At 40.2% G+C, this 12,244-nt stretch overlaps 1 protein-coding gene across 3 annotated transcripts in view; it reads right to left on the reverse strand.

Moving 5' to 3' along the window:
• NDFIP2 (Nedd4 family interacting protein 2) overlaps positions 1-12,020 on the reverse strand; it is a 47,216-nt gene extending 35,196 nt beyond the window's left edge. Inside the window, exon 1 of one of the 3 annotated variants that reach the window (XM_042029592.1) lies at positions 11,860-12,020. In XM_042029592.1, coding sequence (XP_041885526.1) covers positions 11,860-11,895 — 36 coding nt within the window. In that variant the 5' untranslated portion in view covers positions 11,896-12,020. The remainder of the gene's footprint in view (positions 1-11,859) is intronic. The other 2 variants (XM_042029591.1, XM_042029593.1) reach the window with 2 other exon arrangements.
• Between the last annotated feature and the right edge of the window lie 224 nt (positions 12,021-12,244).

Consider the following 12,244-nt stretch of genomic DNA (forward strand, 5'->3'; position numbering starts at 1 on the left):
CCCCAGCCTGTGTTTGTGCTTGGGATTGCCCCAGTCCAGGCACAAGACCTTATACACTTGGCCTTGTTGAAATTCATGATGTTTGTACCCACCCATCTCTCAAGCCTGTCAAGGTCCTTCTGGGTGGCATCCCTTCCCTCTAGCATGTCAACCACACCACACAGCTTGGTGTCATCAGCAAACTTGCTGCAGGCAAGTGCTAAGATCAATTGGCTCTGATTTAGGTCACTGGTAGCCACTGAAAAATCGAAACTAAAACCAATATTCTGTAGTTACACTTCGAGAATAACTTTAAGAGCAGAAGAGATAAATAAATCCTTCTGCAAAATAAATGTTTATATCTTCTTGTTTATTTCGAAAAAAACATATCCACAACAGCTATTTGAAAGAAGTATTTCAGAGTTTTCTAGAATACAAGAATTCTTGAGAAAATAAGCCAAACAAACCACATTGTACTTTAACTTATTAGCTTTCTCCTCAGTATCTGGTTTTTATCCTCCACAAATAAGGTAGTTTACAACATGCCTTTTTCTTCAAATGCATGTTTTAACACCAATCTACCATGAATCCATGCAGACCAGCTATCAGGAAGGCAACTATTTGCAGTTCACTACCAAATGCATGCTCTGCTGAAATATAGTCCTGGCCACAGCCACAGCACTCCAGAGAAACCACATCCTCTAAAGACTAGTGAGCCTTCAGATTAATAAACACTGAATACTATGAAATTTTCAGCTACTTTTCACTTTTATGTATTCAAAACTAAGTGATTAAATCTGATTAGAATTCCTGACTGCACAGATGCACATCATTTTCTTTTCCTCACCATCCCATCACTTGGCAAGCATCAACCATCCAACACCCAGATCTAACAATATCCTTTCATGAAAGCAAAGTGGGTTGGTTTGTTGTTTTTTTTTTTTCATGAGGCATCTCTGCAGAATGCTTTCAACAGCAGTTAATATGTCAGAAGGTCAAACATGTAAAATCTGAACTAGAAGCAGGAAAGCTGAACAGAAGTCCATTGCTGCCATTCCACAGCTATGTAGAAATACCAAGTGTGTCTGTCAAACAGGGATTAGATACCATGGAAACCCAGAACCTCTGGCGGCAAACTTCAACTGAAAAGAATCCAGAGATTTATACTGAATGCTGTTGCCAGAGAATGGCTTTTCTACCACAGTGAATTTCCTTGTGCAAAAATAATCTGTAGCAAGTGAAAGTGTTTCACATGCATGTAAGTGATACTTATATTATCTTAATTATCTTTTAACTAGGGATCTTTAGGCTATTGAATTTTTCAAGGTTTTTTAAAAGAATCTTGTAAGTCTGATTAAAAAAAAAAACCATAAACCAAGTAAAACAATGGTGATCAGGACTTCATGAAGGAAAAGAAAATAAAAACATTATAATGTGTGTGTAGATATATCTGTATAGATAGGTCTCTCTTTCCATCCCAGTGACGACCTCACATGTAACATTTTACTTGCTCTTTCATTTTACATGGATTATAACCCAGATTTAACCAATTAATTACACATTTAGTAGCGCAACATACACATCTGCATTCATTCCCTATGGCTTCTATTGAGATGTATTCCTTCCAATCCCTCCCATTAACAGTAAAATTAGAGCTATTAGTGGATATGAGAATGTACCTGGTGTGAATGTGTGAACTCTCCCAGAAAAGTACATGTTCTAAGACTAATGATATTAGAATTACGAGCTTATTCTTTAAAGTATATCCATTTCTCTCCACCTTTTTTGAAGGTTTCTTGTCTACTTGAGAATTATGCCACAATAATTTTGAATACTGGAATTTTGGTATGATCCAAACAGATACATGCTTCATATTTACTGTAAAACTATGAATTGGGCATTGTTTCCTAGTGTTCTTCCTATTGCATAATTATAGGAATAGATAAATTTGCCAACAAAAAACTGATGTCTCTAAATATTAATAACAACAATGGCTGGGACCAACATTTTCAAATCTTCACACATGAGTATAAAAAAACTCTAGGAAAAACAAAGTTGTTAAAAGATTACTCTAAAACTTGTACACAATGAGGTATTGCAGTTATGATCTACTCCAGAATGCAGACGTTACTAAAAACATTACCACCTATCATGTAGCCTTCTGTTTGTCAAATAGTAACTTGAGAACAGCTTGAGGAACTGGTCTAAATTCTGTAAACAAAGTATAAAATGAGGTTTTCCTCCTTGAACACTTTCTGGATAGAAGAAACTCAGTAGCAAAACAGAAGCGTGTTACCAAGACCAGAGGTCAGTCTAAGGGCATGTTCTGTCTCCAACACAATCACCAGCACACGAGCCTTAATCACTTATTTGACATCCATTTTCCTCAGACTCCCCAATATTCACAGCAGGTCCATTACAGCTGGTAAAGCGTACATCTCTGCCTATTCCGCTTGCATCTGTTACGGATTGGATGCACGTGAGTTTGTTTTCTTGAATCTGCTAATATAATCTGCCTGTATAATCTTGTGTATTAACAAACTACATATGTTTGCTTCTCCTTGTGTAGTTTCTTTTCTAAATCAAATCTCAATGAGCACTCTACAATTTTCATATTGCACAATTTGGTGAATAACAGCTCCACAACCACTTTACCCCACTGCCTTGGTCACTTCCAACTCCCACCACCCATTTCAGACCACTTTTAAGAAATCTGCTTCCCCTTCCTTTCTGTAGCTCCCCTCGTGAGCAACCAAAACTGCGTACAGTACCCAACACACGGACAGATCCTGTGTTTCATACAATGACACTTCCTGTTCATTCTCACTATATTCCCTAATGATGGACAATGTTGCATCGGGATTTGCTGGCAGCTGCCACTAACCAACAGCTTCAGCAAACCAGCAGTCACAGGTCATGTCTTTACGTAGCAGCAGCTTTACAGAATCAGTACAGAAAGTAGATCCTGGTCACTCTTAAGTCACACAGAACAGACACAACAAGTAAACAGTAAAAGTAGAGGGAACAGGAAAGCCTGTAAAATTAGGAAATGTCACAAAGAGCAGACTCACTATTCAACAATTAGTTTCAGCTTCCATTTTAGCCTACATGCATTTGGGCTGCAAAATTCAGCATAGATTGAAAAAGCTGAATATTATAATAAAAATTTTATTAAATTAAATAAAATTTAATTAAATAAAAGCTCTAAATATGTTATACATATTTCACTTAAAGTACAATGGGAAAGCTCAAGCACAAAAGCTTCTTAAAGACAGGGCAGGAGGATGCTGTAACGATAAATTTATTTTACAAGGGAGTAACAAAGATGAAGGGAGGTTTCTTCCTGGAGATGTATTATGGAAACTGAACTGCTAAAGCAGCATACGGTTTCACCTCAAGGCCATGATTTGAAAGAAGTAGGAAAAAAAGGACTCAAGTTTGTGTCTCTTGTCCCATGAATAAGTGTCATTGAAAATCCTTCAGAAAAACTATAAAAAACTTTAAAAGTCTCAAGTTTATCGACAACCCAAGAATTTTATTCCATGTGTACTTAAATAAAGCCAGCCAAGCAGAACAGTTTCCTACTCAACAATATGACTCAGTAGCCCAAAATTAAATCATTAATTAAATAAAATATAAATCAGAGGATACTATTAATCAATAAGACCAAACTCTAGTCTTATTAGCGGGTCAATCATGCTCAACTTTTTCAGTATAACTCATTTTCTTAGTAACTGGAAATGGAGTAGTTGAGCTCATCAACTCACAGAGATATTACAGACAAATTTCAACAGCTTAAAAAAAACACACACACAACACCAGCTGAACCCACTTACTGTGAATTGCAAGAACAGACTCTACTGAAAAGATTTTCATTTTGATTTGCAACTCACATAACACTAATAAACACTCAAGGTCTTTCCTTTAAAAAAAACACATTTATGTCCCAACAGGTAGTTGAGAATTTTTTCAACCCTACTGTTAAAAGAGTGCTGACTGAGCATTTTAAAGCAATCCTACAAAATACATGGCACAAAGGACAATTCTCTGGACCTCTCAATTGCCGGAGAGATGACGCACATATCTGAAAGCAGGCACTTTCCAGCAGGTTGGTTGATTATAAGGCATCTAAACAAAACAAAAAAGCAGCAGTCCAGGAAGTTCACCTCTTTGGAAGACAGCAGAACACGACCAAATCAGTGCTATCACTAAATCATAGAAAGTATTTTCAGGAGGAAATTAAAAAAAAAAAAAATAGTAGACATTGAGGCAGGTGAGAAAGGAACACAAGCCACACCGTTCAACATCAGCTGTGGCCCAGCACTGCAGGGCTTTAGTGGCCAGCTCATTTATTTGAATTATGCACCCATTCTAGAATTTGGAACAGATTTTAAAGAGCAAACAGTTTGTGCAAGTTTTTTTCCTAACCATTTATTCCATGTATTTGACGCAAGTCAATTTTATGACCACAACTCTGGAGATTCAATTAAGAGCCTTAATGCTTCAGTACATTCCTTGAAAGATACCTTAAGGACTGTTTCTGTTAAATTAAAAAAAAACCCCAACTGATTCTTAAGTACCATGATCAAAATGGACAATTGGCCTCAGTATCAGCCAAGATCCCTATCCCAATTGTTTCATGTTTTACCAAAGGTGCCCCTTATTCCTCAAAGATGACAAGTGTTAATTACACTAACCATTACCAAAGCAAAGCTTAACCATGTGCTTGTGCCACTTTGAAAGAACCCTAAATTTCTTCCCTGCAGTAAGAAAACAACTGCTACTGTAAGTATCTTCTTTTCAATAACCTCTCCTTAGGGCTGCTCTACATAACCTTTTCAGATAAATCAGGGAAAAGCAAAAAGCATGTTCAATAGCTCAAGCTACATATACATCTTTACAGAGGACATGATTCTGACCTCCCCTACAAGAACAATCAGTGAACATTTACAGGATTACTTTCAACAGGTAAAATATTGTTCGAAGCTAAAATAGACAACCTATGTTTGTGCATATGTTGTTACCCTGCAATAGTGGGGAGACCAACTTTTTCTTCATTTTTTTACAGGAAACCCACTCTTTACAAGTAAGAAGGTGACAAATCACTGCCCAGCACCTAGTAACTAAAAAAAAAGAAAGATAGGTTTACAAACAAAAATAAAGCAATATACAGCTTATTAACCAGATTTTATTGTGTCTACACCACTCAAAGATTGGAGGATTTTCTTCTAAATTGTTCTGTGCATTCCAAACACAGCTGGAGGCACAGCCATGGATGAGGTTGTGGGGGGATGACTCAATATCTAATGTTTTGGCTATGGAGTGGTTGAGGAGAAAGTTAGACTATCTCAGGTTTAGGCTAATCTTCACCTACAATAATGGAAACAATACTTAAGTGGAATAAACAGGTAAATGTTAAAAAGGAAACATATTTTTCACTTTCACTGTAAATCAAACATGCTCTGAGTGCCTGACAAGACTTAAGCACAAACCAGAAAAAGTTAGTCATTCTCATTAAAAAACACAGCTGGTGAAGGGGGTGCCCAATTTACTAAAATCAGCTACTTGTGACAGTACTTGCCCAGGAAGTGGGAGACCTAAGCCTGAGGCAGCTCAAACCCACAGTTTTGGCTCTGCAGTAGTTCAGTTTCAGTAGGAAAAGTTGGCAGTGCCTCTCCAACCTAACAAGTTGCCAATTTTTTTTTTCATTCTTTTTTTACTCAATCTCTTAGAATTATTTTTCTTCTTCATTTGAAAATGGTTTCCCTGATTTGAGTGTACTGGTATATGTCTATTTGTTCATTTCCCTTTCCAAAACAGCTAGAAATCTAGAGGGAGGTTTGAGGCTATGAAACTTTAGAAAATACTGAAACCTATTACTGTAAACTGAACACTGAGGTCTCACAAAGTTAGGTGTGATGACATTACTGGTTGCCAAATCTTCCTTGTTTTGTCAACACTGCCTCTGGGAAGAGAGTTTCAAAATACGCCTATAATTAGAAATTTGTCAAAAGTAACTCATTTTCTCCATCTACTAATATTTTGTATTAATGTACTGCTTGATTTCTGACATTATCCTGATGTGGTCCCTACCACATTTTTCAGATACAAACAAGCTGAGAAAGGGTTTACAGTTTCTCCTTTTTAAAATACCATGGAAAGAACATCTAGTTTGGCCACAACACAACTGACTCCTACTCAGAACCTTGCTATTTGAAATCATTTTATTCATGTTACTGAACTTTCCTACTAGGATTAGAAGACTTACTAGATGTGACATGCATGCCACAGCCTGAAGCTGCCTTTTTACATTACATGACTTCATGTCACTGCACAGATCAGGTACCCCTTTCTTTGAGCTTTCATGCATCTTTCAAGAACCTAAAAATCCCCCGGTTTCACAAGATAGGCTCAGCCACACCAAGATCTTGCTGCCACTAGAAAGGCCAGTTTTGTTCCCAGCCTTTCCTCCTGTACTACCTTTGCACAGATCCAACCTTAGATTCTGGCCTACCAAGACCTTTGGTGAAAAACCTGAGTGGAGCAACCCAGGTACATTTTGCTGGTTCTACATACTCTTCTTTTTTTTGTTGTTCAGTATGGTAAAACTGGTACCTTATAAAACTAAGCCAATTTGTGTGCAAAATTGCTTAGGTCATTCTATGCCCACACCTAAAAGAAATGAAACTGCCCACATAAAAACCCAGAAAGTTACTGTAACCACTGATATTCCTGGTGTAAGCCAGGGTTTCCTCCCATGAATAAGCTGCAGAGCAGGGTATTATGTCAGTGGCCCTCCAAGAGATTCAGAAATCAGATAGTAATGGCAATACACAGTTAAACCACCCTGCTTTAAATTTATACAAAAAGTATTGTACCTGTCCAGTACCTCAGCACCTTTACTTAGGAGCAATGGATACAGAGATTTGAAGCTTATTTCCTTGGTTGTATAAAATGAGAAAGTATTTAGAAACTTAACTAAAAAGTGGAAAAAAAAACCCAAAAAAAACCCAGTAAAATGTAGTCCTTTAAGTATTAACTACATCCCTACTGCATCTGCAAATTTCTCAACATTTATAATTTTTTCTTTGTTTGTGGCAAGATTCTTCATTAAAAAATAGGGAAAAAATGTTTATGAAAAAGTAAAGCTATTCCTTCAAGAAAAAGACTACTGTTTAATAGAGAAATTTGTCACAGGTAAGGGCTACAAAAATAAATTAAAAATTTAAAATGTCTATTATTACATTCCAAAAAACAACTGATGCAAGGACAGATCACTGTCTGAAAGCATCATTTACCTCATTTCAGGAGATTCTCATCTGCTTTTCTAAGCTATTAAAAGTCTGTACTAGGTGTGTCGTGCAAGTCAGTGCAATGAAAAATTTTATCTTCTTGCAATTGAGGCTCATATCACTAAAAATATCACTGCAACTGTCACAAGCAAACAACTGTGACACTTATCAGTTAATGCATCTTTCCTCAGTACTTTTCAGTATTATAGATTTAGCCCTCCAGATGCAGAATTTTATCTTCAAGTTACGACATCACCTCATATCTGTGGAAAGCAACAGAATTTCCCTAAGCTAGCTTGAGCTGTTCAGTAACACCCATTACATAAGATTTTTCCTAAGACAATAAATACTGTAGAAAATACAGTAGATATATAGATATAAGCTAGTGGTCTCACGTCAAAGCCATAGCATTACCTATATTTGGGAGTTTATTTGCCAATCACTATTAGACTCAATCCCCTGAAAAGAAAGAGGGAATGCATTTTTCTTTCTTCATATTTCCTGTGTAGATTGACTTTCATGAGAGTTACAAAGACAACTTGACTTTGATCAAGGTTTATAACCAAGTAACACTGGGAGAGTAAAGAGTCAGCAACAATGCAAGTAACAGATACAGAAATTAAAGCCTTATCCGAGTTTGTGTTTTCCTATAGTGTTTACAGTACAAATTTTCATCTCTTAGCCCCATTTCTATAAGCACACACAACTCACACTCATACAAGATTGACATCCCTTTTAAAAACCACAATTTCTTTACCCCTGTATAGTGCCAGCAGGCTGCCATCAGTCTTGCCTCACACATCATTTACAAACCCCACCAAACCCAAGTGCTACAGTGGCATGGCAAGTCCAGGAACAGCTGAACTGACATCCCTGTGGACAGCTGCCTTCGGCTCCACCCGAATCAGTTTGTTACTTACCCATTTTACCACTTACCTATTTAGCTCTGACCAAACCCTAAGTCAAAGACTCAAGACTACCTGACCCGAAATTGGTTACCCAAAACTTTAATCAAGAAAGACTGGTTATTATAACTTGTGAGCAGTAAAGCTGGTAAGTCCTGCAGCCTTCAATACAATTTCTGTGCTTACATCACTCACATGCACGTGAAGCCTTCCATCATGACTCAGTTAGCTGGAAAACCACATTTCTAAGTAAAACAGGCAATCTCAAGCTTTAATGCTGAGTTGCGCTCTCAGCTTTATGTGCTGCAGAAAACAACTGCATTTCCTTTTCTTTGTTTCAATACAGATTCACAAAGCATCATTGCAATCACTTTTTCTGCAAACAGGCTGGACTAGAAGCAGATGTTTCAGACAAGATAGTAATGCTATTAAGGTCATATGACAAAAAGCTAGAAGGTAAAAACAATCAGAATAATGATTACTGAAGAATTATTATAATTTTCCTAAAGTTGATGCCTAATCCAGCGAAGAGCAGAATAGGGGAAGAAATAGAAAAAATACAGCAATAAGTACATGATACAGCTGAACTGACTTATACCTGCAAGGAATGTCAAATGTAAAATTTAAGACACATTTACCAACAGGAATGCAGTCATGCAAGTGACTAAGGAAAAGAAAAAAGGAAGTAAAGCAAGACAACAAAGGTTGGCTAATTTACTTCTAATGTCATACTCTTGCAGGGAAGCATGACAAATTCTTACCCATCAATTACTTGTCTTTTTGCCCTACGAAGAGAGACAAAACAGGAGGGGCAGAAAGCAATACAAATCACACATGCCCGCGGCAGATAGTTACGTAATGCTGACGTACTGCCTGCTCTTTGCTCACTACACTTACTTTGCTGCAATTCCAAGTACCAGCTTTTAACAGCTGCCCAGTTAGAACAGTTTTAAACTGCTTTGTAAATAAAATGCATACACACAAGGAAGAACAAGATAGCTCTAAGGCTTCATAATGTATCTCCAACAGAGATAAAAATAAGAAAAACTGACAGCTTTATGATGAGACATTCTCTGTTTCATAAGAAGTCATAAAATTGGCTTTTTGAGATAAAACTCTAAACTAAATTGCCTGTCAATCCAAAGTCTGATTTAGTTTAACTTACTTGAAGAAACCACAAATAAAAAGAGAAAGATAGCTCCTTCAACTTCACTGAAGTGCTACTGCTAGGAACAGAAACACAAGTCAGTAATTCTTTTGATAATAAGATACACCTAGAAATCTTTCTATTTAGAAGAGAACTTGCCCTGAATAGAGTCAAACAGATCAGCTAGAAGTAAAGGCAGAATGGGTACAAGCCGGGCCAAAAAGTGTTTATTATTAATCATGGGAGAAAGAAAAAAAGGAAAAAAAAAAATACAGTGAACACAGCAGAACCGGCCAGATTTCATAAAAGTAAATTCACCACACATTCATAAAATGTGATATTAGCCATATTTAGTCTTTTTTTTTTCCTATATTTTGTCTTTAAAAACTAGGACACAACCATAAAATCTGCAATGATCTACTGCTTAGTACCTATCACAGTCATTATGTAAGCAAATACATCACAACACTTAAGATCACATGCTTGAATAATCAGCTGCTAATTAAGTATATCTGCAATTGCCTTGTTCCTTCCTTTCTCTGACCCAAAACAGTAAGTAAACAACATTATAAAAATGTCTATCTCCAGCAGTCAGATATAACAAAGAAACTAAAACATATACTCCTTCCTATGGAACAGTAATCAGTAAGGCTGTATTTTAAACTCTAGAGCACATCAGACTGATTTCCAACAAATGACTACACAGATTAATATACACAGCAAACTGAGGAGGCCAACTTATGCAGTCAAACATTAAGATAAGCCCTTTTGGAAGGCCACACCAAAGAGTGTTTACCCAAAGCTGGGCATCAGCACCACCACTGGAAGTTCCTAACAAGCATAAGATAAAAATATTACAGAGACAAATTATTTCTTCACGTGGTTTTTTTTGTACTTCTCTGAGTAATGAAATTAAAGTTTCCCTTCTACCTGTCTGGCCTTTAATAACATATGCTTTCAAGGCCTTTTAAAACATGGCCAGGTTACCTCAGGCCTCAGGGAAGATACTGTTTGTAGGCTCTCGAGAAAATGCTCTGCCAGCATTTTCCTTCTCTGTTGCAGAGAAGGAGGAATGACTTTAGGACTTCTACTGATTTCAAGTTATGGAAGCACAGTGCAAGAAAAGAAGTGTGCTAGAAAGCACTGACCCACAAAGCAGTTGGTGGCCAACTACCATCCTAAAGGCATACATCACAGGGTGCGTGGCATGTTCATCAGCTCTAAGACAATCCTTGTATCTAAGTGCCCAAAAGCATACAGAAATCCACAATGCTGTAAGACTATCCAAACAAATATTCCAAATACAAGAAAGGTGTTTCCTATTATTTTTTTCTTAAATCATAACCTAGGAACAATCTGAATGTAAGTACCAGTATTCACATATGCACAGAAGTGTGATTACTTCTGTGGACATTCTTTTCACTGCTCAAGCTGTAAAGCACAAACACTAAGATAAATAATTCAGGAATTAGCTGAAAGATTGCAGTAGAAATTAGAATCACAGAGAGTAACAAAGATTTCAGAGCTCCTGATCTTTACATTCATAGCAAAGCCATAAAGTACAAGGAACTTAAGGATAAAATTGAAACTTTACGGAGATTGACTACACCTAAGTCATTTTTGCACCCAATAACTAGAAAAGCTTATATATTTTGAGTATAACTGACATTAAGCTAATGACTGCAAGATTTATGTAACTGACATTAAACAAACGAATGCAAGAAACAAACAGGACAATCAACTCGGGCAGGACAATCAACTCGGGCAGGATGAAAATCTTTGTATTCTACATGATTACTTCTGTGGTTAAGCTCAGGAACGAAAGAAAAACTGGTCCCAGTGACCCACAAAGCTGCAGACTGTTCTTGAGAAGAGTGTGCTCGTGCATGTGCGTACACAGACACAAACACACTGAAGGTCAGTCTCCCCCCTGCATTTTACACTTCCCTCCCTCCCTCCCTCCCTCTAATCTTCACACAGGCCTTGCACTCTATCCCTGTGCCAGACAGCTACGGGCTATTAGAAATCACAAGGTTTCAGAGGTTCGCTCCGCGGCACGTACTCAGCAGAGACAAGGACCCCTGCCCCTTCCTCCCCCGGCTGCTCCGCACCAGCGCGGCGCACCCCGCTCTCCTCCTCGGCCGCGCTCTCCCAGGAGCCGCCACCCGCTCCCAGCACGGGGAGGCGCCCGGGAAAGCTCACCGAGCCCGGGCCGGGACCGGCCGCACGGGAGCCGGCGGGAGGGGAGAGGGAGGCGGGCAAAGGCGGCCTCCCGAGCAGGCCGGGCAGCCGCCCCCACCGAGGCCGGGCCCGCCGGGGGGGCCAGGAGGCAGCCCCCGCCGCCCGAGCAAGGCCCGGCTGTCAGAGCCCCTCCGTGGGACGGGCCACGCTTGGCCCCGGCCCCTGGCAGACCCCCGCGCGAGGGAGCAGAGGCGGCGGCGGGGGGAAGGGTGCCCCGGTCGCACCGTGCCCCGCCGCTCCGGCCCGAGGGGGCGGGGGGAGGAGAGCGGGGCCTCGCCGGGGACGCCGCACTCACCACTTGGTAGCGGCTGACGGGCTGGTGGCGATCCATCCTGGCCGCCCGCCGACACGCACGGGCGCGGCCGCAGCTCCTCCGACCTGGCGCCGCGTCCCTCGGTCCGTCCTTCCCTGCTTGCTTGCTTGCTTCCTTCCTTCCTTCCCCCGCCCGTTCGCCCGGCGCTGCCGCCGCCCCGGCCCTGCCCCGCTACGGCCGCCCCCCGCCCGCCCCCGCGGCGGCGGAGCCGGCCCAGGCCCCGCCCCGCCGGGAGCCGCGCTCGCTCTGCCCGAGGCTGGGCGTGTGCGCCCTCCGCCCCCGCGCGCTGCTCGGCCGCGCTCCGCTCGGGGCCGTTCTGCCGGGGCTGCCGAGAACGGGTTTTCGTCTTTCCCCGCTCTTCGCTCGG

The sequence above is a fragment of the Corvus kubaryi genome, unplaced genomic scaffold (assembly GCF_017639235.1).
Source record: "Corvus kubaryi isolate FWS band 111438036 unplaced genomic scaffold, C.kubaryi_AGA036_p1.0 37328, whole genome shotgun sequence".
NCBI lineage: Eukaryota > Metazoa > Chordata > Aves > Passeriformes > Corvidae > Corvus > Corvus kubaryi.